The sequence below is a fragment of the Myotis lucifugus genome, unplaced genomic scaffold (assembly GCF_000147115.1).
Source record: "Myotis lucifugus unplaced genomic scaffold, Myoluc2.0 scaffold_470, whole genome shotgun sequence".
Lineage (NCBI taxonomy): Eukaryota > Metazoa > Chordata > Mammalia > Chiroptera > Vespertilionidae > Myotis > Myotis lucifugus.
The window spans coordinates 491606-518283 of record NW_005871518.1 but is presented as its reverse complement, the minus strand read 5'-3'; the positions used below and the strand labels follow the sequence as shown (position 1 = coordinate 518283).

Here is a 26678-nt window from a genome sequence, read left to right as displayed (position 1 = left end):
CCATGTTTAGTCCCTGGGAAGTGGGTAGAGAGTGCTCACAGTGACGCTTGCCTGATGCTAAGTGCTTGGTAATGTGGGTTCCATTTTCTTCCTTGGGGAGAGAGAGAGCTCAGTGTCTGTGAGGGCCACCCAGGTGGAGATGGGCTCTGAGAGGTAGAGTCAGGGGCTCCTCAGAGAGGCTGGGGGGCCAAGGAAGTTTCTTTCTTTCTCTGCCCAACCCAGAGATATTCAGGGCCACCCTAGTATCCCGAGAGGCTTGGCTGAGCCCTGAGTGTCACAGATGGGGTTCTGGGCCAAGGCTCCGAGCCCTGGGGGAGGAGTCTTGCTTCCTTGCTCACTACTCTATTCCCAGAGGGCTCAGCATATAGGAGGTCCTAATTCTCCTTCTCCTCATTCTCCGTTTTCTTAATAAAAATTACTATCACTTATTGTTGGCTTATGATACACCCAGCCCTGTGCCAAGTACTTAACACGCCTTTTTCTCGTGTAACCCACACAACCATTCTACAAGAGGTGATGGAGGGGGTTTAGGATCATGCATCTTATAGATGAGGAAATTGAGCCTCAGGGATGTGAAGTTGCTTTTCAAAGTTATACATCTAGTAGGTGGCAGAGCTGGGACTCATACACAAAACATTTGTTTAACTCTGTGAAAGGATGGATGGATGGATGGATGGATGGGTGGGTGGGTGGATTGAGGGTGGGTAGACAGGTAGATGGATAAATAGATGAACTGGTTGATGAATCAGGTGGATGGGAAGACATACATAGGTAGACAGGTGGGTGATTTGATGGATGGATGCATGAATGGGTGGACGAAAGGATGGGTGGACGGAGGGACAGATAGATGGGTGAGTGGCTATTCTGTTTCTTCACCCCCACTGTGGACCTCATTCCTACTGGGTCTCTTCCTTTTCTCTTGTCCATATAACCCCGCTCCTGTGGGCTGGTCTTGGAGTCCACCCGGAACCCCACTGTGTTCACCCCTAAGGAAAGGACCTGCCTCTCAGAGGCTGACAGGTGCTTTCTTTTTTTAAAAAAAATTATTTTTTTTCTTTAAATATATTTTATTGAGTTTTTACAGAGAGGAAGGAAGAGGGATAGAGAGTTAGAAACATCGATGAGAGAGAAACATCGATCAGTTGCCTCCTGCACACTCCCCACTGGGGAAGTGCCCGCAACCAAGGTCCATGCCCTTGACTGGAATCGAACCTGGGACCCTTGAGTCCGCAGGCCGATGCTCTATCCACTGAGCCAAACCGGTTAGGGTCTGACAGGTGCTTTCAACCCAGGACCCCTCCCTGCCTCTCACCTGGCCTGGACCCAAAGCCTCTGCCTGGGCTGTGGCTCCAGGCTGGACCAGAGTTTCCAGACACGGTAGCCGCTGGGTCTTGAACCCCTCTCCATCGTGCAGGGGTTTCTGAGGCCTGGGCTTGGCTTACCTGGCCCTGTCGGCCGATGGGAAAGGAGGGTACATCGTTTAGAAAATCTTCCCAGCCCACATACCTTTCTACGGAACTTTCCGGTTTTCTCAACCCTCCTGAAGCCAAGAACCCGGGTACGATGATTTATTATGTGGCTTTTCACTCACTCTGGTCACAGCTGATTGAACCACAGGCGACCGACTGACCCAAGCTCCAATCACAGTCACTCTGCGGGCAATTAGAAGTGGTGCATGTGGACTGAAAGGCCCTGTAGCATCAGGGTCGGAGACAACAGTGAAGGGATATAAAATGTGTCGAAAACTTAGCATAGCACTTGTCACCTAGGAAATGCTCAATTTAGCTGTGATTTAGTGATGATGTCATAGGGGAGCGTGGGGGGTTCTGGATGTGAATTAGTCTTACCAATTAAATCTGTCTGCACGAGTTTGGAAGGCAGAAGCGAGACAGAGGCCATCTTCCTGCCCACTTGGGTCTGTTTCTGTCATGGAGCATCACTCCCGTATCCATCGCCAGCTTCCCGGTGATGAGAAGCAGCTGTGCTGGGGCAGTGGTGGCAGCAAGCTCCCGGGCCAGGCTTCTGGAGCCCTGGACTGCAGCTCTGGCTGGGTTTTCACCTCACAGTTCTAGTACCAGTCTCAGAGGGGACCGCTGCTGTGCGTCAGTTCTGTGCGGCTCTGCGGCCACTGGAGGCCCAGCATGGCCTTGTGTCTTCGTCTCTTCATTGATTTTGTAAGCATCCATGTTCAATCCCATCGTGCTTAAAATGCCCTGGCCTAGTCCAGCTGGCATGGCTCAGTGGTTGAGAGTCGACCTATGAACCAGGAGGTCTCGGTTCGATTCCTGCTGAGGGTACATGCTCGGGTTGTGGGCTCGATCCCCAGGGTGGGGTGGGCAGGAGGCAGCCGATCAATGATTCTCTCTCATCATTGATGTTTCTATCTCTCTCTCCCTCTCCCTTCTTCTGTGAAATCAATAAAAATATATTTAAAAATTTTTTAAATGTCCTCCCTGTACCTTTCTTATATGTACAGTTTCCATCTTCTAGGGGTAGTTGACTTATGGTTTTCTCATTTCCTGTTTGACAAAACTCAGGCAAGACCTCTGATGAACCAAGCCCAGATAGAGGCCCACCCAGCCTCCCCACCGGTGGCCACGGGGACAGGGTCACATAAGGACATGGCAACGCCCCAGGAAGCGATGTGGCTGGAGGTGAGTTGGGGAGGGACACGCCCATGAGAAGGGAAGGCAGAGGTCAGACAAGGTCAAGGACAGACACGACACCCTCCAGATCTGACTGGGCTGGAGCCACCCCCACCTGCTCCTCACCAGGGTTTCTGGCCCGGGGCACAGTTATCCCTGGGTGAAGAGGGCACAGTGACTCCACTGCCCAGCACCCTCTGGTTCTAGGGAGGGAAGAGAAGCAGACAACACACCTCAAGGGGGCCCCATTTTCTAGAAACATTTCTTTATTTAAAATTTAAAACCATATTACTTCATACAGCAAACTGTGCACTTTGATATATCACAGTGTCTTAAAAAGGAAAATAATCGGATTTGTTTGGAAATTTATTTACATTAGCCTAGAATGATTGGCAAGTAACACAGTTACTATGAAACCCAAATTGTTACAAAATGTTTACAAAAAACTATATTCATAGAAATTCTGCATGTCCACAAAGGGCATCCCCTGAATGGCCCAGAGACCAGTGTGTGGGAACCATGTTGTGTGGGAGCGGGGGCGTCCAGGCACTCCGGTCTGGGTGCTGGGACGGGCCAGGGGTCTTGCATGGTGCTGGCTGGGGGCTCAGCCCAGGGGCCGGGAACCCAAGTCCCCATCATGGGAGGCCCAGCCAGGCAGAGATGGGGAGGGGGTTTGGAGCACAGTGACAGGCCCTTCCTCAGGGGGCTGGGTGCAGATGTGCTCTGTCCAGGACCCCTGGGCAGACCCAGAGTTAAGTGCAGACCAGCCTGACCCATGGGGCCGAAGCAGAGGGCAGGCCACTGGCCACACAGAAGCCCACTCCGATCTCTCTCGCCTGCATGCTCCAGAGATGCTCTGGCTGTGACAGGGCAGGACCACTAGCTAAGGGATCAGAATTGCAAAGAACAGACAGATGTGCGAGGGGCAGGGGTGGAGGTCTGCAGCTTCTTCCGGGGGGCTCTCTGCCAACCGCCCTGCTGGGGTGGTGCTGCAGGGGAGAGAAGGCAGACAGATGGCGTGGGCCCTGATGGGACAGGAAGTGCCTTGTTGGTCTCTCATTTTTTGCCCATGTCACTGTCCTGCTCACATCTCCAGCTCCCCAGTCTCTCCCTGAAGCTGGCCTCTGGGTCAAATGGAGCTGGGAGGTGATCTGAGGTGGGACACACTCTTAACTGGGCTCACTGGGCCTACAGCTGCTTCCCCGCACCAGAGGCCTCAGAGCTTTGATCTGTAGAGTAGAGACACACGGCGGGGTGACTTGAGGTCCGTCCTAGAAAGCAGGGAACGGGGGCAGGTCAATCACGAGGGCACCGGGACACCATACTGGCATGCTGGCCATTCTCTTTAAAAAGCGTTTCCCTAGCCACGAGCTGTGCCCGGTGTGCGGGTGAGAGTGGGCGACAGAGGCCTCTGAGGATGTTCCAGGTGGAACCTGACACCTGCCTGCCAATTGTGCAGACAGGCATTAGAGCAGGTCTCGGGAGCCCGGTACTGGCGTGACATCGCTCCCACATCACAGGCCCTGCTGTTCTGCTTCTGACACTCGGAGGGAGACAAGGCTCCTCCCCCACCCGTTCCTCCCAAGGAGGCGCCTGCTATGCAAGGGTCCATCCTCCAGCCTCCAGGGTTCCCCCTCTTCCTCAGGGTCTGCCTCAGGGCTTGCTCCACCCCCACCAGGCTCCCTGCATCCCTGGCCCAGGGTGCCTCTGTCCCAGACTTTGCTGCTGTAGCCCCCATCTCTCACCTGGTCCCCACCCATACTGGCTGGGTTATGTACACTCTGTGTGCAGACGTGCAGGGAGGAGTGCATATACACATGGGCTACAGGTCATATATACACTGTGCATATATATATACACACATATATATACAGCATATATATATCTTTTTACATTCATATATATATTGTACAGAACATTCACCTTCTACCAAAAACAGTTTTGTGACGTCACATATGGCCTCGGCTCTGAAATTTTAACTCCAGGGCAAAAGCTGGACTGGAATGAAGGCTTGATTCAAACCGGCATGGGGACAGAGGACAGGACCCTTCCACCATGCCACACGGCTGGGCCCATTCCAGATGTGTCCACCCCCCTTGGGAAACTGTTCCAGATGTGTCTATTCTGGAGACCTGTCTACAAGATTGGGCTCATTTTCTGCAGCTGTCTAGGGGGCTGGGCCAGTCCCAGATGTTAAGTCCATATAGCTGTTTGACCAGAGCTAGGCCCTTCCCAGATGGTGCTTCACACAGGACCATTCCAGATGCGGGCCAGAGTCTGGCCTGTTTCCAGATGCTTGTGTGTATAGCCGGGGTGGCTCGGGGAGGGATCTGCTTCATGCTGAGTGGTGAGAAGCAGCAGCAGACCCACACATAGCACCCCCTGGAAAAGAAGGCAGGGGGGACTTCTGACTGTCCTGTTCTGACTTCCGCCCTGTGAGAGCTTAGAGAGGGAGAGTGACTTCTAGCCAGTTGGAGTCTTCACCTAATGGTGCTAGAGACCCCTTCCTGTGCCCAGGAGGGAGCCAGCATGAGCCAGGTGGAGTTTAGGCTGTGATGGGGGTCTGAGCTATGTCCCAGCAAACACCAGTGACAGGTCAGGGGGAGAGAGAGATAAGGAGGGCTTATTGTGTGTGTCCCCTCACTGCTGCCCTTAGTTTGGCCACTTCGAGCAGGTTGAGAGGAGGCACTGGTGTGAGGTGGGGGATAGAGGTGGAAGGTGGGGCACTCTTCTGTTTAGGGCCAGCATGTGGGGCCAGGCAGGCACAGTCTAGAACCTGCTCAGGAAAGTCCCACCTTCTGCTCCATCTAAATCAGCATTTACACTCCCCATCTCTCCCAGCCCCCCACCCCAGCACCGCTATGCATGTGCCCATGTGCACCCGCGTGGCTCAGTCCACCCCACTGGCAGGCTGGCCTAAACTTGAGTTCCACAGGATCCCCCTTGCTGGGAAGACCTTCTCCCACCCCACTCCTCCAGACGTAGTGGAACCTGGAGTCCTTGAGAGACACAGCTCACACTTGGGCAGAAGTGGTTTCCACTGCACTTGGAACCCTGGGCTGGTCTTGAAGACAAACATAGGACATCAGCTAGACATTGAACATGAGCCACATCTATGGACAGAAGCTGGAATGTGGAGAAAGATCACGCAGCATGTCATCCCATGTCTGTTTTGGAACCCCCAAATCATTTCCGTATCTTGGGGGACTTCCCTCACTGAATAGTACCTCTGCTATCCACCATTCTTCACTCATTTGATGAAAAGTCTTTCTACTCATGCCCTTCCTTTTCTTTCTCTCATCTGTCTGTCTATATGCAGAGCCTCAGAAAAACATGACATGTCCATGAAGTGTTATACACAGAAGCACACACGTGTGTGTGATATGAGCATGGATGTGGGTGTGTGCCAAGAAATGGTACTGGATGAAGAAGGACAGTGGTTAGTATCCGTGGTTGGTGAGAACAAATGGGCAAATGCATTCATTAGAATCCTGTCACCTGGAAATTGCAAATATATGGCATTTTCCCCTTCAAACAGGGCACTCTGCCTGGAGCAATGAAGTCACCAGCCACAAGCTCCTAAGCGCTTTGCCCCGACTTGTGCCTATGCCTGACAGTCTCCGTGTGCCCATGCCTGACAGTCTCCCTGTGCCCATGCCTGACAGTCTCCCTGTGCCCGTGCCTGACAGTCTCCCTGTGCCCATGCCTGACAGTCTCCCTGTGCCTGACAGTCTCCCTGTGCCTGACAGTCTCCCTGTGCCCATGCCTGACAGTCTCCCTGTGCCTGACAGTCTCCCTGTGCCCATGCCTGACAGTCTCCCTGTGCCTGACAGTCTCCCTGTGCCTGACAGTCTCCCTGTGCCCGTGCCTGACAGTCTCCCTGTGCCTGACAGTCTCCCTGTGCCTGACAGTCTCCCTATGCCTGACAGTCTCCCTGTGCCCATGCCTGACAGTCTCCCTGTGCCTGACAGTCTCCCTGTGCCCATGCCTGACAGTCTCCCTGTGCCTGATAGTCTCCCTATGCCTGACAGTCTCCCTGTGCCTGACAGTCTCCCTGTGCCTGACAGTCTCCCTGTGCCCATGCCTGACAGTCTCCCTGTGCCTGACAGTCTCCCTGTGCCCATGCCTGACAGTCTCCCTGTGCCCATGCCTGACAGTCTCCCTGTGCCTAACAGTCTCCCTGTGCCCATGCCTGACAGTCTCTCTGTGCCTGACAGTCTCCCTGTGCCCATGCCTGACAGTCTCCCTGTGCCTGACAGTCTCCCTGTGCCTGTGCCTGACAGTCTCCCTGTGCCCATGCCTGACAGTCTCCCTGTGCCCATGCCTGACAGTCTCCCTGTGCCTGACAGTCTCCCTGTGCCCATGCCTGACAGTCTCCCTGTGCCCATGCCTGACAGTCTCCCTGTGCCCATGCCTTACAATCTCCCTGTACCTATGCCTGACAGACTTGCAAATCTTGTGACAAAAGATCTCTCCTCACGACAGAAGTGCCAACAGTCTCCCTGGTTCTCTGCCTTCCTGATTGTCCATCTCTGCTCCTGTAGTGAGCTGTAACATGTGTGTGCTTGAACACGCATGTGAGCATACAAACATACACTCACAAACTCCAGTTCCTCAGGGCTTCTCACACATGACATGCATGAACCTTGCTGCATGTCTGTCTGGTTCTGTCCTCTCTCCCACTCTGCTGCACACATGAGCCCACACACACTTATGCACACATGCTCACATGTGGATCCCTTGATGACATGGCTTCTCCTTTAAGACATATTTGGCAATGCTGCAGGTTTTATTCTGTCTTCTACCCTCTGCCATTGGTGCACAAATGCACATGCAGATACACACACACATACGCACACAATTGTGTGTGTATATATATATATATATATATATATATATATATATATATTCACCAGCACCCCATTATGGCATGGCTTCTCCTATTTTTACATGTATGGAGTTCTGCTGCTTGTCCAGAATTGTCTCCTTCATTCTCAATTCACACACATGACACGTGTGTACACACACACATACACACACACACACACACACCAGAACCCAAAGGATTCCCTATTATTGCATGCCCTGGACTTTGTATATGTCCAAATCTGTCCTTCTCCCCCAGCCTCCAAAACTCACACATACAAGGACACAGATACACATATATGCACCACATACTCTTGCACCCAGGAGCTCATGACAGCATGGCTTTTCCTATTGTTACATGTGTTGGCTACACTGCATGTCCGGCCTCTTCTACCTCCCATGCACACAGCCTGCTGGAGCGGCTCTGATTTGTAGGAGGGGCAGTACTTGTCACATGAGCCCACTGTGCTCTGCTGCTTTGGAAGTCCCTGGGGAAGCTAGAGCTTACCCTTTCCCCCAGCTGAGACGGTCCTTGAGACCTAAATGTAGCTCTTCCCTATCCAGGCTCCTCAAGCAGAAACAGGAGAGAGGTGGGAGGGGGTGGCTGGTGCCTTTGGGTCCCCGTCCAGATTCAGTCCTCATCCCCTGCTGGGAGAATGCCCTCTGCCCTTGGCGGTGGGAAGCCCTACTGGCCCTATCAGGTTCTCTTTAAGGACACTTTGCTCCTAAACCTTCCATGTCGCATTCTTTCCCCAGATGCTTGAAGTCACAGACCTCTAGAACATCCATTGCAGCTGGCTGGAACCTACAGGCCATCTGGTCTACCCCTCACTGGTACCCCGCCTGTTACTACTCCTCTGCCGAGTCCCCAAGCCCTACAAGGTCCCAGCTGCTCTGGACAAGAGACCAGGCTCCAGGATGACCTTGTGTCTTTGTTTGGGGTCTTTGGTTAATTCTCCAAGAGGCAGCTTCTATCTTCCCACCTTTGGAGCCTCTACCAGCCATGATATCCTGCCCCCTAAAACTTCATTTTTTGGGGGGTATCTTTAGGTTTGGCAAGACCAGGAGGCCGGGAGTTCTTTAGGGCCCTTCTAGTTTTCCCATCTACCACAAAGTTAGCCTGTGCCTGGGACCTGGGCCCCTCTTTTGAGGAAGGGTGAATCGACTTTCACTTTGATCTAGGCTACTCTTCTCCCAGGATGACGAAGGATCTTAAGGCCAACCGGCCAGCAATGGGGAGTTGCTGATGAGTGGACGGCAAACAGCCCAAGCTCCCTCATGCCATCAGGGTCTGAAAAGCAGCTTGGTAACCAGCAAAGTAAGATCCCATGACGTGAAGGCCTATGGGATTTCCATGGAACCCACTGTTCCTCTGGGCCTCAAATGTTGGCTGAGTCTCTGGGTGTCTTTTTTGAGAGTTTCAGGGGGTTGTCTCTCCTCTGGCCAGAAAGTGGAGAAGAGTTTGCTTCGACCCTTCCCCCTCTCTCCTAAAGAAGTGTGGCCATTAGACATTGACCGTAGAATTCAAAATGGCAGCCTCTCCCAGACCCCAAACTCCTCTTTTCCCCTATGGGGCTCTCTGCGTTCAACTTTGCCCAAATAGGGGCTACCATGGTTGGTGCCAAATCCAGGAATTCAGAAGCCTGTGAGCAGCCCCCGGGGGATGAGGTCTTCCCTCTGCCCAGGCATGTGGATGGCCATCCTCTGTCTGTAGCTCCCACTGTCCCACTGTCAGCCAAATGAGAACACCCCTGCCATGTCCAGGGTGTGTGTCTCTGGTCTCATAGTCAAGCCCCAGAAGAACTGGGCTGATGGGGAAGGAGTGGCAATAAAAGAGCTATTTTCTCTGGCCCCTGCAGGGCCGTGGCAGAAACTTGTGACTGTGGAGGAAGGTGGAGGCGCAGGTGGGCGTGGCCTGAGAGAGGCATGTGCTTCCTTTGGCCTTGGCTGTCTTGGCTGGCAGCTTTAGAAACCCACAGAAGAAACAAGACGAGATGAAGCTCAAGCAGCTGGCCTGGGGGCCTGCTGGTTTCCCAGTAGGTGAGGGCAGAGGGCTGTTGGCCCAATAGGCAGGCAGCAGCTCTGGTCCCCAAGCCCAGTGTGGGGACAGGGACGTGCCTTCCAGTCTCCTTTGCTTTCCACCACCCTGCCCCCAGGCCTGCGGTCCCCACCCTACCGGTGCTCAGGGGAAAACGGGGGCCAGTGATGTGCTGCAGGTCATGCTGTCCTTGCCCGGAAGCCGGCGGTCATTGAACGTGTGCATGTTGATGACGGCATCAGTCTTGACCATCATGGGAGGCTGCGGCTTGTGCTTGACCCGACGTTGGCAGGTGAGGGCGAAACGGATCTCGTCGGCCACCGTGCTGCAGAAGGAACGCTGCGGTGGGAGCGAGACAGAAAGAGCAGGTGGGTGAGGCCTGGCCCTGCAATTCCAGCCAACTCCTGCTCTTCCTCCCGCGCCTGTGCTCAGGCCACTAGGTCTCTGTCACCCCTTCATCCCACCCACCCTCTTTCCCCTGCAAGATGACCAGTTTGTGTAGCAGCCTACAGAGCATCACGTTCTTGTTTGGAGATTAAGCCCTACCCAGTTTGGCTCAGTGGCTAGAGCGTTGGCCTGCAGACTGAAGGGACCCAGGTTTGTTTCCGGTCAAGGGCATATGCCTGGGTTGTGGGCTCGATCCCCCCTGGGGGCATGCAGGAGGCAGCCCATCAATGCTTCTCTCTCATCATTGATGTTTCTATCTTTCTCTCCCTTTCCCTTCCTCGTTGAAATCAATAAAAAATATACTAAAAAAAGAAAAAAGAAAAAAAGATAGTAGGGCAGATAGTATCATCTTATACCCATTTTACAGATGAGCACACTGAGGCTCTGACTGGCATATACATTAAAGTTTGAGGAGTTGACCTGTCTGACTTTTCTCCACTAGATTCTGAGAGCAGGAACCAGTCAGCTCCGCCCCCCCCGCCCTCCCCCCCCCCCCCACATGAGCCCAGCCCCCACACTAGTCCTGGCTCAGAGTCAGGATTTAGGAAACACTTGAAAGTGTGGAGGGCTTCAACTAAGGGGAGCTAGGCCCCTGCAGGGCAGTTGAGTGGCAGTGGCCTCCTCTGGCCTAGGTCCCTGTGAGTACCGAAAGCAACAGCAAATGTGCAGCATTGCCTGCAGGTGTATGATGGCAGAGGTTGTCCTGCAGCTTGACTGGAAGGCAGTGGGGACCACTGCTGCCCAGTGAGGCCAGGGAATCAGTACCGGGCAGCTTGTACAAGGCTGTATGATGCAGGGAACAGGACCTGGCTTTGAAATCTGGCTCTGCCTCTTACCAGCTGAGGGACCTCTCCAAGCTTCCTCTTGTTCCCCCACCAAACACAGGACATCACCCTCACCTCCCTCTCTTTATTCTGAAAATATTTATTGTGCCCCTACTATGTGCCAGGCACCATTCTAGGTGTTAGACATACAGCAGGGAAAATGACAGGTAAGGTCCCAGTCCTCGGGGAGCTTGTGGTCTAATGATGGACTAGAAACAGATAATAAACATGTAAACAAATGCTTTCAGTGATAACTATTGTTAAGAATAAAGCAGTTGCATGGGACAGAGAGGGTTTAGGAGCAGGGACAGGTGGGAAGGCTCCTTGGGAGGTAACATTTGAGCTGAAACCGAATGAGTAGATGATGCTGAGAAGATGGCACTCTGGGGGGAGGTCATTTCAGGTGCTAGGACAGCATGTGCAAGGGCCCATGGCTGAAACATGTTGGGTGCGTTAAGGACGCAAAAGGAGGCTGATGTATGTGCAGCAGAGAAGAGGGGCGGGGAGGGCAGCTGGAAGTCAGAGGGGTGGGCAAGGGCCAGATCCTGGAGGCTTTTTGGTGGAATTTGGAGCTCATTCCAATTATAATGGAAATTCCTAAAGAGTTTTTTTTTTTAAATGTAATTTTTGCAGCCATTCCTGATTATTGGACATTTAGTTTTTTTCCTGTGTGTTTTTTTCTCTTTTCTTCACAAAATAATTAACATGTCAATGAACATCTTTGTAAACAAAACCACACATATCCTTGGCCACTTCCATGGGGTGCACTGCTGACTCAGGCTTACTGGTTAGAGAGGACACCACTTCATTTTGGACAGATGTAAAAGCTGCCTGTTTTTAACGGTCCCCTGTACACACGACTTCACCACCATCGCTTTCCACACTGGCCCGTAGTGCTTTGAGCTTTGTGGTGAGCAGCGCTTCCCCAGCACAGCGGCCTTCCCCGCTCAGGTGCTCACTGAAATCAGCCGTACACTTTCTTAAGACGCCAATGCCAGGCGCTACCACACGCCAATTAAAACGGAGTCTCCGAGAGTGAGGCCAGGGCATTAGCACTTAAAAAACTCTCTTCCTGTGATTCTAATTTGCTCCCGGGACCCAGAGCCACGCTTGAATTAATCAGACAGGTGGAGTCTAGGTTCTTCCATCTGAATGCTTGGGCCGAACCTCTCTCTTAACCCTTTTCTTTTTTAAACTTTTGATTATGGAAATTTCCAAATACATGCAGAAGGAGAGAGAACAGGATAATGAGCCCCCATGTAACCATCACCCAGCTCCCATAATTACCCTGCAGGGTTTTATGCAGGGGAATGGCCTGGTTTGAATCAAGTTTTAAACAGGGTGCTGGCTGTGGCTGGAGAGTGGGTGGCAGGGAGGAAGTGTGGAGGCAGGAAGGCCAGGCCGGAGGCTGTGGCATGGTCTGGCTGGAGATGATAGGGCTTGGCCTGGCATGAACAACTGTGATGGGAGGTTTGCTCAGAGTTGGAGCAGAGGTGGGCGTGGCAGGCTTCCCGCTGGAAGGGATGCAGGTGGGCTCTGACGAGGATGGGGTCAGACACTACCTTGGGCCTGGCACGCAGGAGGTGTGACCCCCAGCATCAGCCCCTCCCTCTCTCCCTCCCTTTCCGGTGCAGGGGCCAGGGCTTGGGGCTCACCTGCTCTCGCTCTGCTGTTTTGCGGAGCTTGTACACAAACTCGCCCACGGCCACCAGCACTGACAGAACCAGCCCGGCGGCCAGGACGATGAAGATGCCCCCGATCTTCTGGATCCCCAGGGCGCTGGCCTCTTTGTTCTCCTCCTCAGGACACCCGCTGCCCCGCCACCACTTCTCCTTCATGATGTGCAGCTTGTCCTCCTCCTGCAGCTGCAGGATGGCGATGGTGATCTTGTCCCGGTACGGGGAGCCTGAGGTGGGAAGCGGAGACACATGTCAGCGGCGCTCGGTCCGTCTGGTCGGTGTCAGCCGCCATCACTAGCCCTCTTGGTCAGCTCATCAAAGGGGCACCCAACTGCCGGAAGTCTCTCTTTCTATATGGCATCTGGTGGGAGGAAGGGTCCTTACCTGGGGCAGGGAGTCTTGCTTATGAATCTCTGTGTCTGGGCTGCCTCAACAGGGGTGAGGCCGGGAAGAGAAGGCATGACCTCTGAGCTGCCCCCACCTCTGTGTTGGCCCCAGTGCTCTGCTTAGGCCGGGGCTGACCTCACAAGGTACATGGCTCCACCCCTGCATCTCTGCGCTGAGGAAATGCCACCTTGCTAGGCTCAGCGGGAGGAGCTGGGAGTGGGAGCAGGAGACTGTGTGTGGGAGTGGATGTGAGGGCTTCGCCCAGTCCCGCCCCCTCCTCGCCCCCACATGCAGCCCCTCGCTCACCCATGGGCGTGCCGATGCCGTAGCCCTTGGAGTCGATGAGGCCCCCGATCTGGGTGAGGTTGCAGTTCCTCTGGGTGACGTACTCGATGGTGGTGGACTCCATGAGCAGCGCGTAGTCGGCGGTCAGCGTCCTCTGGATGCCCTCCTCGTTGTTCTTCACCAGCGCCGAGGGCTTGCTGCTCATAAAGGCCCACATCTTCTCGAAGGTGGAGATCTTGGATTTCTGGGCCGCAGGGGAGGGGTGATGCACACAGTTACTGAGCACCCTGGGGACCTTGCCTAGCAGGGCTCAGGACATGGGACTCTACAGTCCTCAGAGCGAGGGAGTGCCACCCATTGCTCAGATGTGCACATTGAGGCCCTGGGAGGGCACTTCCCAAACACACAGCCGGGAAGTGATAAAGCCAAGAACTAGATGTAGGCCCCCCGTCTGGAAACCCTTGGCTCTTGACCATGGCACAAGTGATTTTCACACTGACTTTTAAAAAATTAATGTTCTCTCTCTAATATTTACTGAATGATTACATGTGCAGGCCCTGTTCTAAGGGCTTCACTGCATTTATTCATTGAGTCTTCACAGCAATCATAGGAGGCAGGTCTGTTAACCCCATTTTACAGGTGGGGAAACTGAGGCATGACTAAGTAACTTTCCTAAGGTCACTCAGATACTAAGTGGAGAAGCCAGGCCTGAAACCCAGACCCGCTGCCTCCAGGGTCCATGCTCCTAACCACTGACTTCATGGCCTCACAGAAACTATGGTGAGGGCAGAGAGGGGAGGTGGATGCCGATGAGGGCAAAGCTCGGTAGGTTTTGCCCCCACCCCCCACTTCAGCCACAGCGGCCTCTCTTGTGTACTGTGTCTCAGGGGAAGATCTTGTCCAAGGTGAGGGTTTCTGTTTGTTCCACTTCATTACAGTGAGAGAGAAGCAGGGTGAGAACTGCAGAATGGGGAGCGGAGTGGGAGCCAACTGAGCAGGTGTCTGCAGGCTCCCTATCCCCTTGTCCCCAGAGCGTCTTGGGCTAGATGCTGCTGCATGGATAGAACCAGCATCCCTAGGACCAGGCCTGGTGGGCAGGCTGCTGTGCTTGCGCTGCCTGGCTGGGGAGAATCAGAGGGCACTGGGGCCAGGAGAGGGGGCTGACATCGCATGCCCCCTGCTGCTAAGGAGACTGGGCAGACCGGGTGCATGAACTTCATGAGATTTCTTGGGAATGTAGGGCCTGCCAGCTGCCTGCTCTGAGCAGGGATCGGCCCTGCCCCCGCTGATCCCAGGGGAGCAGGTGGCTCTGCGGGCCCCACTGTACCCGGCAGTTTCCAAGTCTGGTTGCGCCTGTCTGTGATGTCAGCCCGTCTGACTGGCACCCGGCCCAGCTCCGCTGTGCATGATGGCATGGGTGTGCTCAAACAGGCTGGCGCGGGGCTGGGGATGGGCAGGAGACGGCGAAGAAACTTCCAGGAGTCGGGGCAGTGGGGGTGGGGAGAGGTGGGGTGCTCCCTAGCTCCATAAGGACTGTCCCCTCTGACAGTGGCTCCTGGAGATGCAGGCACGCCAGGGGAGGAGAGGCCTCTGAAGCAGCAGGCGGGAACCCACTTGGAATTCCACTGAGCCCAGATTCTGTCAAGTACCAGTGATAGTTCCTGGGCACAGGGTCTGGGGGCACCTTCACAGACAAGTAGCCCCTCCTCACCTGCAAGTTTATCTGCCCCCAAAGCCAAAGGCCTGGAAGGGCTCAGATGCCTGGAGCTTAAATGTTCCACCAGAGCTGCAAGCTGGCTGCTCCCAGCTCCTCCCGGGCCTCAGCCTGTTCTATTTTCAGCTCTTCCTGCTCTCAGCTACTCCACCTCCATAGTTACTCTCTTGCTTCTGCAACTCTTGCCTCCAGACCTTCTGTGCTCTCCAGCTAATCCATCCGCCCAGCTATTCCTCCACCTCAGCTTCTCCTGCAGCCCCAATGCCCGACCCCCCAGCTACTATTATTACCCTTAAACACATTCCCAATTTCCAGCTCTTCTGATTCCCCAGACATTTCTTATTTTCTAGATAATTTCTAATATTCAGACTCTTCCACCCCCCAGCTTCTTTTATCCCTCAGGTCCTTTCCACTGTGCTGCTTTTCCTGCTCAGATTCTCTGTGGCAGGAAGTTTCTAAACGGCTCCAGTGATCTCCAGATCTCCATTGAGGGACTCATGTCCTTGTGTAATCCCCTACCCCTACACGGGGGCTGGATGCACAGGCTTACTTTGAACGCCCCCCCCCCCATAGCTATGGGATGCTGCTCAGAAATTAGGTTAGTGAGACTAAACTATCATCTTGCTTGCACTCTTGCTTGTTGCCCTGATGGAAGCCGTTGTCATGCTGTGAGTCGCCCCATGGAGAGGCCCACATGGCCAGGAGCGAAGGACAGCCTCCAGTTAATGGTCAGTGGAGAACAGCAAGGAGGAACTGAATCCTGCCAACAGCCGCATGGGGGAGCTTGGAAGTGGAGCAGTGTTAGCCAACACCTTGAATGTAGCTCATGAGACAACCAATCAAGAGGACCCAATCAGGCTGTGCTGAACCCTGACCCACAGACTGTGAGATCATACATGTTGTTCTAAGACACTAACTTTTGGGTCATTTGTTACACAGCTATAGATAACGGATACACTCTCTTACACAATACTCAAACAAGCTATTTCTGTTCCCAATGGTTGTTTTTTTCAGATAATCAATTCTAACTATTCCTTTAATCATCCCATCTAAGTCCTATCATCCCAGCTTCCAGGTACACATACTCCTCAGATACTCTACCCACCTGGTTATGGTAACTAAGTACTATTCTCCCTTCAGTGACTCCAGCACCTCAGCTCCTTTTCCATCCAGGTCCCTCCTGCTTTCCGAATTCTCCTTCTTCTACCAGAGCTGGGCACCAGGGCTCCTTTACACTTCAGTGCATGCCTGCAATCCATCCACCCACCCATCCATCCACCCACCCATCCATCCTCCATCCACCCATCCATCTATCCATCATACCCTCATTTATCATGTTCATGTTCTCATGCATTTGCTCACACACTATCTATACACTAATTTATTCAACTAACTATGCAACCACCCATCTAGCCTTTTACCTATTTATCCTTCCATTCATCCATCTAGCCAGCTATCTGTCCATCCATCCATCCATCCACCTCTCCACCTCACCCATGTTACCTACTCTCCCGTGCACATAGTCAGCCACTGGTGAAATCTCAAGCCTGGCAAAAGTAACTTGACAATGAATCATTCAGGAAGCCCTGCCCTACTCCTTGTGTCTCAGACTATAGTAAGAACTTCTCCTTATTCTGCAAACTCCTCCCTCCAACACCCCATTCCTCCTATACATACGCTTGTCTGACATTAAGACACATGCTCTTTCCAGTAACACTAACCATAAAAGGAGACAACATTTCCTTTGGGGGCTTGAGGGAGTGTTGAGGTTGGTAGGCTTTTTGGAAAGACACATAAAAGCCTCCAGTGGTAAAGGAACAGAGTGAGGAAGATGGGAAAGGACTCCAGAGAGCTTGGCCAGTTAAGGTGAGAAGTGACAAGAAGGCAGGAAGCCGGCGGTGATGCTGGTTTCAAGAGGCCCTTCTCTGCCAGCTCCAGTGTCAGCAAAGTCACTCCCTCGGCCACCTTCAGGCAGAGGGTCTGAATCCACTTCCCTAGAATAACCACCCACTACACTGGTCCTAAATCTTGGGCCCCCATTCGCAAACACCCCCACTCACGGTCCTTGGCCCCCTTTCGCTCTGTCCTTCTGTGAATCTGATTCTGGACACATCCCTGAAAAGCTTCCCTCTGGCATGTCTGAGACAAGCAGGGATGCAGGTAGAGTCCCTCCTGGAATTTCAGGCCTCTCTCCATCTCCCAGGGCCCGGCCACCGGAGGCCCGAGTTCCTATCACTGGACCGAGCTGTGGTCACCACCAGGGAGTGGAGTCTCACACACCTATGGCTCCTGAGCCATCCTGCCTGCCCCGGCTCCGCTGGGAGCCTTAATAAGCCTTGCTTCAGGGCCAGTCACTCAAATCAATTAATGGAATTGTTTGGAGCAGCCATTCAGGGAGACGTGCCAGGATGAAGAGACTTTTTTTTATCAGTAAAATTGGCAAGAAAGTAAGTTTCAGGCTCACGACTTTCAACTGCAGCCTTTTCAAAGGAGTAAATTGATTTTCCCCAACTGAAGATACTTAATCTTGAGAATTTAACATTTCTGTACAAGAAAATGCATGTACGTATATATATAAATATATCAGTTCCGAAGGGAGCCGAATCCCGGGGAGCATGTGGCGATGTGATTCCATGTGAGACCGGGGGTAATTTCCGTGTTGGAAAGGAGACCTTTCCTGCAGTAATTAGCTTTCTTATCCCTGGGTGTGGAGTCTTTGGCTTTATTGGCTCTTCCTACTCGAGCAGTTAATCATGTCTCTTGGCTTATTTCTGTGGGAGCTAGGAGGTCTTTCTAAGTCCGCTGCTTCTGCCTGCCTGGCCAGGTCAGACTGCTGACCCCCCAGGCTGCCCAGCAGCAGCCCCTGTTGTCTGCACATACCCCTCAGGCTTGCCCTTGTGGGGCTGCAGGCTGGGCCCTGAAGGGGGGAGTCAGGAGGTGAGGGCTGCAGACTGGGGTGGAGGTGGTGGGAGGGGTCAGCTCCACTGTATGAAGTCTGGTTTTAAATGCCAGCTCCATCTGTAACCACAGGCAAGTGACATCACATCTCAGAGCCTCACTTTGCACATCTGTAAAATGGGGGTTAGCTTAGCACAGAGCCTGGCCTACGAAGTGCTCAATAAGTGCCTGGAATCATTATTTTTCTTTAAGGCTCAGTTTTCTCACCTAGAAATTGGGGACAATAATTTCTGTAGTACAGAGTTGCTATAGGTTATAATGACACAATACTCAGCGAACGCTGACAGGAGCCACGCACGGCATTGTAATAAGTAAAGAATGTCGAGCGGAATTTTGATAAACTGGAGCGAGCCATCGGCTCTCAGCTCCTGACAATTGTTGCTTCGTGGAAGAGCCGGCTCTGTGATGCTTCGTCTTTCACATTTTCAAGAAGCTGGAAATGTGAATTTTTTAAATGCAAAGATCTCCTCTGTGGGCTGAAGAAGCCTGTGCATCACTGGCTTCAACAATCAACAATAAAAATAGTGTTTATGGCATATGCACTGTGTCGGGTACAGTTCCAAGCTGTTTATGTGAATTCTCCCATTTAATCATCTCAGTAACTATAGGAGGTGGGTACTATTATTACACCCATTTCATAGATAAGAAAACTAAGGCACAGAGAGGGCCTCAGTAAGTGAGTGTTTTCCATCACTGCCGGCATCACTGGCCCTGCCCCCTGCACCTGTTGCTGCTCTTCTGCCCACTCTGGCTCTGCTCTGTTCTGGCCTCTGGGTACCTCCTCAAGTGCTTAGCTCTGTGCAGAGGCAGATGGCCATCCTGTGACAGAGGCACCATGACCTCCCCAAAGGCCCAGTCCTGAAGGACCTGGGAGAATGGGAAGTCTCCAGGTGTGCCCTGCCTGGACTCTTTCCAATGTACTGTTGGGACTTTGGGGCAATAGGAGAAAAGGGTCCAGCCTGCTTCCCCATCTGTTGGGCCAGCCAACTGGAGCAGCATCCAGAGGAGAGAGCCTGGGACTTATGTGTTCCTGTGTGGCTGGCGCTGCGCTAACCACTGCACCATGGCAGCTCAGTGAATCCTCTTGCTAATGGCCATATGGTGGGAGTCAGTATCCATGTCATCCAGGTGAGCAAATACAGGCTCAGAGATGTGACTTGCCCAAGGTCACCCAGAAGAGACAACACCCACGACCCCAGTCCTGGTCTGTCTTACTTTCAGACTGAGGCGACTTGACTGTGCCAGGGGCACCCCACCAAGCTCTGCCTGGTCAGTGCAGTTTGGTCTTCCCACCCCACTGTGGATGGAAAACAGGGAGAAGGCACCATCAGAGAGGCCAGCAGACACAGCAGGAGAAACGGAAGCTGAGGTCGGGGTGCCCCCTGAGCCCTCCAGCTCACAGAAGAGTGCAGAGCAGCTGAGAGGGGGGTGTGGTGGACTGAATGGCCTCTCCAAGTGCCTTCCAGGCTCGGGTGCTGGGACGGGGCAAGGCTGTGCAAGGGGGAGGGCTTGGCAATGCCAGGGACCCGGAGAGCCTGTAACTCATGGCCCCTAGCTCCCATCCTTTCTGAAGCGGCTCTCCCACACACATGTGCTGTGCCCCCCCCACCCCAACACCAACACCAAAGAGGGCTCACTCTTGGGAGAAGCTGTCTTCTGATAGCTTCTCCCTTCACAGCTGCCCAGCCCGCCCACAAAGAGCCCGCTTCCTCAACGTTCTCCTTCACATTTTGCCTACATAGTGTTACAGCCGACCGGAGCTTTCAAAGGCCTCCTGTTTCATCTCCTAATTAATTTTCATCTTCCAAGACGGAGGGAGGACAACACAGGAGACGCCGTTTGTGATGTCCGCTGCTCCTGACAACTCTTCAAATGAAGTTTCCTTTGGAATGATGGGGCTGCCTCCAGCCATGCGTCTCCTGGGCTGCAGGGTGGGGGAGGGGAGCTCCCCCGAGAGAGCCCCACACCCCACTTCCTGCCATTGTCTTTGGACAGGAATGGATTCTCCCCACTGAGTTCTACTCTCAGTTCGGGGGCTTTTTAAGGTGGTTTGCAGCCTAAGCAGGAACACAGGTTAACCTCAGCATGGACGTTCATCTGCTCTGGACTCTGGGACACTCAGGGGTGCTCCCTGCTTGGCTCCTGTCCTCAACAGGCCTCCTGCATTTGCCCCACTCGGCTCCTGCCATCTTTTAATTCCATCCTTTAATTCAACAAGGGCACGCGTGAACACACACACACACACACACAGACACACTTGGTTATCAGATAGACAGTCTCATTTATTATTTGAGCAACTGTTCTAGGCTGGGGATCTGGCTCAACGGACTGTGGCTTCACTCTTGCCCAACTGACTCCTGGACTGCCTGGCTCTTTAGGGAGGTGCTATGGACACAGTGACAAAGAGCACAGGCACGAGAGCCAGCAGGCTTGGGTTCAAATCCCAGCTCTGCCTTTCACTAGCTTGATGCTGGGCAAGTCAGTGTTAACTCAGGTTACTTTCTGAGGCTACTTTCATCATGTGTGAGATGGAGGTGATAATAACAGTTATGAACTTCTACCACTGATGAGAGACGATATGAGCGAATACAATAGTCCTCCCTTATCCGCGGTTTCGGTTACCCACGGTCAACCATGGTCCTAAAATATTAAATGGAAACCTCCATACATAAGCGATGCATGCGTTTTAAATTGCATATTGTTCTGAGTAGGGTGATGAAATCTCGAGCGCTCCTGCTCTGTCCTGTGCAGAACCCGATTCGTCCCTCTGTCCAGCACACGCACGCTGCATATGCTCCACAGTTAGTCACTCAGTGGCCGTCCCAGTTATCAGACCAACTGTCACGCTGCCACAGTGCTTGTGTTTAAGTAACCCTTAAATAATGGCTCCAAAGCGCGTAGTGATGCTACCAATTTGGATATGCCAAAGAGAAGCTGTAAATTATCTCATGCGTGTCTAGGAAAACACAGAGTACATACAGGGTTCCGGACTATCTGTGCTTTCAGACATCCACTGGGGGTCTTGGAATGTGTCCCTGTGAATAAGGAGGCAAAGTGCTTGGAACATTGCCTGGCACCTAGTAAGTGCTCGATAAATGTTACCATTCTTGTTGACTTTGCCAATGTCTCCTAGACATCCTGTGCGTACTCCTGGCACTGACCGCTGTTCAAACCCACTGTCAACCTGGCCATGTACACTCACGGGCAGGGGAGGGACAAGCCCTCCAGAAGACCCGAGAGTGGGTGTGAGAGAGGGCACTTTGTGTGCAGACAGAATATCCGACCTACGTCCCAGTTCCACCACCAATCTGCTGTGTGATCATGGGCCAATCACCCAGCCCCTCCGCTTCTCTAGGTTAAACTCAGGTTTTCTTCCAGCTCTAACGTGGAAGTGACAATGAGGCCATAACCTGGCCTGGGATGGGGGAGGTATGACCATGGAGGGAAGAGGGGCAGGGAGAAGTAAGTTTGTCCAGGGATCTTTGGGGAGGGTGCTGTGTGCTTTCAGCTCCTGGTATGGGGCGGGGCTCATGTAGCCACACTCACGTCCTCTCCACCTACATAGCAGTCCCACTGCTGCTGCCAACGAAAGGGAGCCGGGCCACGGAGAGCTTCACTGGAATTAAAGCAGGAGACAGGAAGGCCAGACTTCAAGAGGAATTAATTGGGGATCAGGAGAGTAAGGAAGTGGAGTTGGTCCTGCTTGGGGACATGGAGCTGCTGTTTCTGGCCGAAGGCCCTTATGAGGACAGGCCCTTGAGCCCCAGCATCTCAGCCGGGTGGCAGCATCTGAGTCCCTCCCCTGTCCTCCTCACTGTGCCATTTGCAGAGAAGGTGGGTGAGGGCAGAGCAGGCTGCAGGAGGTGCTGCTTGATGCCGGGGACAGCGGCTCAGTGGGGAGCTGGGACTAGGCTCTGGGAAGCCAATCTGAGCATCTTAGAATGGAGGGAGGCAAGGACATCCAATCAGCGGCAATGAGCCTGCACCGGCCTTATTTATGCTGCTTCCCTTTGATCGGGAGCCCTGCTTGGAGACGCGCTCATGAGTAATGCATGAGAGATGCTCTGGCTCAGTCAAAGGGCTGGGCCACCGCCTGAGGATAGGCACGAGCAGGCACACCACATGCACACACACATACATGCACACTCATACATGGATCATTACAAACACACGTAGACACACATGCATGCAGGAGCCATCACACGCACACAAAAGCTATTACACACACATGAATGGGCCATTACACAACACATAGCAATCACACACACATAGGCACATCCCCCCACTCACACTAATTCAGGCACACCCATGGGGACATTTAAACAGATGGACATGCATATATTCTTCACACATATATACATATAGACACCCTGGCACCCACTTGTAGACATTGATAAGCACATATCCACACACCCAGGTTACAGAGATACATATACACATATGCTCACCAGTACACACACATATGTGCAGATACTCATTTTCTCACACACACACACACACACACACACACACACACACATGCTCCCACACAGGCAGACTCTGTGCATGGGCACAGTGTGCACACATACATGTATCATATATTGCTATATGTACACATTCATGTAACACATACTCACATATTGCTCACACTCATGAACAGACATAGGGTCCCAGAGAACTCCTAACGTGCCTATGACCACACTTTTCTCTTTCCTTCACTCTAAATACATGGTAGTGACCTCTTAGGAAGGCCACGCCTGCTGCTTCACAGCGGCAGTAGCAACATCTGAGACAGGAGCCCCTTTCCTGCCTCTTCCCTCTTTTCTCTTCACTAAGCAGGTGCTTCCATCCTCAAGGACAGTCTGGGGGAGTAGGGGGGGACAGAGTCCTGGTGGGGCTCTGGAGCCCAGGAGGCAGAAGGCTTTCCCACCAACCCCTTCTTCTCTCCCACTCCGGCCCCATTGGAGGCTCAATCCTTCACTCAGAGGATTAGCCTGGAAGGAGGCAAGGGCTGGGGCTGGGAGCCAGGGCCCAGAGGAAAGAGACACAACCCAGACTTTCAGACTGATCAAGAGCGTTGACTAATACATAAATGAATGAACAAATGGACCTATAAACCCAGAGTTCCGAATCCTGACCATTTCTGAGAAATAGTTGGGACAGTGGTTCTCAGAGTGTGGTCCCTGGACCAGCAGCAGCACCCGGGAACTTGTTAGGAATGCACATTCTTGGCCCCACCCTAGGCCCACTGACCCAGAAACTCTGAGAGTGAGGCCCAGCAACCTGGGTTTGCCCAGCCTTCCCGGTGATTTGGATGCACACCCAAGTCAGAGAACCATGGCCTAAACCATGGGCCTTGGAGGGAGGCAGACCTGGGTCAGCATCTGGCTTCTTCAGCTGTGAGTCCTTGGACAAGTCACTGAACTACTCTGAGCCTCCGTTTCCACATGTGTAGAGTAGTACCTACTCACAGGATTTGTCATGAAGGTTACACGAGGCAACCATTTAGCACAGCGCCTGGCTCACTGTGAGCTCTCGGTGGTGGTAGCTGTTGTTATCACTTTAATTTCCAGAATAACATTTACAGCTACTGGTTTTCAGGGTCAGCCTGTCAACCCTCAGCTACTCGAGCAGAAGGTGTCAAAACATTGGGAACGGAGCCAACACCTTACAAAGCGGGAGGAGCAGCAAAGTCACGGCCAGATTCCTGTAAGAGCAGTAACCTGAGCAGTGACAGCGGCTTTTTCTGGACACAGGATTCGTAGAGTGTAACGCGCTAAGGAATGTTTGTAAACACTCTCTTCCAAGGAAGAGAGGGGGACGTGCCCCCTGCTGCCCTCTAAGTGGTAAAGCGCTCACCCCAAGCCTAGGCCAGCCTCGTGGAGATGGATGGATGCCACTGAGACCCAAAGTCAAGGGCAAGGATGCCACTGGCCCTGGGACCTATTTTTGCATCTGGCCTCACTTCCTCCTCCAGCCTTGTCTCCCCACCCGCCCTCTGATGATTTAAGGAAATAATGCACACTCACGCGGCTTGTCCCAGGCCTAGAAACCTCTAGGATCTATGTTGGAACCAACCCAGGTGGCCACATCACCATAACTCCCAAAAGTTAATGACCCCCAACAGGGAGGGCCTAAGCCCTGGGGATTTCTGGCCCTGGCTCTGTGTGGTTAGGGAAGGCCAGTAAAGGGCCAGCTTGAGGTGCTGCAGTGGGAGGGAGAGGGCCTCACCTTGAAGAAGGTCATGGTGGCCCCGTCCTTGACTGCCCCATACTCGATTTTGGTTTGCTTGGCCAGGTCATCCGCGGAGTCGATGGGTGATTCCATGCGCTCCACAGTCAGAAAGGCAGCCAGGTTGGCCGTGTAGGAGGAGATGATGATGAGCGTGAAGAACCACCAGATGCCACCAATGATGCGAGTGGACAGGGCTTTGGGCATCAGTTCAGACCCTGGGAGAAGGGAAGAGGCAGGTGGTCTCTGACAATGTCCAGATCAGGGCTGCTCGGGTCCTCTGGGTCGTGGGCTCCACTGACGATCTCATGAAAGCCGAGGCCCTTACCCTCAACCAGTGTTCTCACTGTGGGTCCTGGGCCAGCAGCAGCAGCATCACCTGGGAACTCATTAGCATTGCACAATCTCAGGCCCCATCCCAGGACTTACTAAACCAGTAACCTCAGGGGTGGCGCCCCATAACCCGGGCTTGATGAGCCCTCCAGATGATTCTGATCAGGCTGAAATTTAAGAACTGCTGCTCTAGAACCACAGGCACATGCGCAGCATTTCACAGGCCTGCCAGACCCTCTGATGCATGTCCACGGACCCCTGGATGGCCCCAGGTTCTGAACACTTGGGAGGAGTCAGGACCCCTGGGTTCTGGAATGAATTCTGCTCCTGACTCTCCTATGATCTTGTGCCAGACACCTCCCCTCTCCGGGACTCTGCAAAGCACGAGGAATCGTCCCTCCTCTTCCCAGCCCCACACAAATAACTCGACGCTGCGATGATATAATTTGAGGAGAAATTGTGTTGGAAATACAATTGGTATACAAATACAAGATTGCTATGCGGGGCTTTGCAGGAAGAGAAAATCAACATTTTTTGAAGCTCTTTGCAGAAATAGATAACTCTTCCTCCCCGACCTTGGGTGTGGAGCACAATTTAGACGAAACCTTCTAACTGAAGTAATTAACTGGGCGGCTTTCAAGAGATTTAAATAGCAAGTGACTCCTGAACTTTGCAGAATATTTGGACCTGCAACCTGAAAAGCATCTGCTTTGATATGGATGATTTTTTTTTCTTTTATCAAAGAAATCACTCAAGGGAGAGGTTTTCAAATACACAACGATTTTTCTCCCTCTTAATGAAAACCTTGCGGGAATACACAAGGGGCCAGGGCTTTGAATAGCAGCAGGAGACGAAGAAGAGAGGCTATTACTGCACTGAGGGGTTTCCAGGTCTTTCCCAACTGTCACTGCGCAAAGATGATGGACGCAGAAGCAAGGTGAGGCTTCAGGACACTCATTAATAGCGGGGACAGCTTGAGGCACTTCCCTTGAGAGCTGCCTGTCACTTCCCACCAGGCTCCTCAGCTTCCTCACCAGCCAGTCCCCCCAGCCCCACCTGCCTGGCCCTCCCCCAGCCTGAAGAGCTAGAGCTGTTCCCAAGGCGAGAATGACTTAGTTGTTTGCTTGGTGAGCTTTGCCAGGCTCTGTTGGACCCCTACCCAGGCCCAAGTCCCTACCCCGGGCTCTGTCATGGATGGGACATCATCGGGGAGGGGGGCAGGTGCAGTATTTATCTTTCCTCATCCTTCTTCATTCAAGCACCCAGCACAGGGCTTGGCAGCTGGTGGGCACTCAGGACCCAGTGGGATAATACCATTCACTCACTCATTCATCCACCCATTCGGCATTTGCTGGTGGATGTCTACTGAGGACCAGAAGAGGATACACACGGATGAGTGAGGGACAAGGACATTTTCTTGGGATCCTCCTCCCTCTGAGCCATGCTCCTTGTCACCCGATGTCCCTTAGTGGGACCCTAGAGGTTTGGGTTACCCCATTTCCTGAGATACGAGGCTCTGGACTGACAGGCAGAAGCAACGGGCATATGTTCTCCCTGAGGGTGTTTCCTGGCCGGGGGTCCGGTTCCCGGTGCCACCTCTAGCCCAGGGTGTCTCTTCCCACATCCTTGAAGCCGGAGCTCTCTCTGAGATACTGGAACAGCTGCACGTGTTTCCAAAGGGTGGGCCACCAGCCCAGGGCCAGGTACACTGCCCTCCCTCGAGAGGATGGAAGGACCGGTGTCCTTCCATGTATCCCACCTCTCATGCGTTCAGGCTAAAGTCCAACCTCAGACATGGCCCTTCCTCCTCCCAGACTCCCCACAGTCAGGCGGCCATGGAGTCCTGTTCCTGCTGCATGCTGACATCCTCTAAGTCATTCTGTCTTTTACCCCCATGGCCACCACCCCAGTTCAGATCTCACCGTCTCCTTCCTGCAATGGCCTCCCAGCCAGCCTCCCTGCCTCCACTCTCCCCCTCCTCAGCCCAACTTGGTTCAGCCCGATGCTATGGTGGTGAGGCCACCGGTGGGTCAGCCTCCGTAAGAAGGATGCTCTATGTCCACCTCAGTTGGAGCAGGAGGAGCTGGGGATGAGCCCTGCATGACATGGGTGGGGGCAGCTTATCTGCTTTAACCCTAGAGCCTGACTGGCCCAGAAACAGCAGTGGTGAAGGGTGGGGCCCTGGGGCAAGGGCACACACCTGGGTGTCCAGCTGTCGCCAACCCCGTGATGGCTCAGCAGGTCTGAGGCTGTCCTGGAGGGTGGGCTGACTCTGCTGACTCCATAAAGGTG

The 26678-nt window shown here is 53.2% G+C and overlaps 1 protein-coding gene across 1 annotated transcript in view; it reads right to left on the bottom strand.

Moving 5' to 3' along the window:
* Positions 1–9693: 9693 nt before the first annotated feature.
* Positions 9694–26678, bottom strand: part of GRIK3 (glutamate ionotropic receptor kainate type subunit 3) — a 62459-nt gene continuing 45474 nt past the window's right edge. The window contains exons 12-15 of the mRNA XM_023744519.1: positions 24054–24271; positions 13193–13415; positions 12476–12726; positions 9694–9888 (exon numbers count right to left, since the gene is read on the bottom strand). Coding sequence (XP_023600287.1) covers positions 9694–9888; positions 12476–12726; positions 13193–13415; positions 24054–24271 — 887 coding nt within the window. The remainder of the gene's footprint in view (positions 9889–12475; positions 12727–13192; positions 13416–24053; positions 24272–26678) is intronic.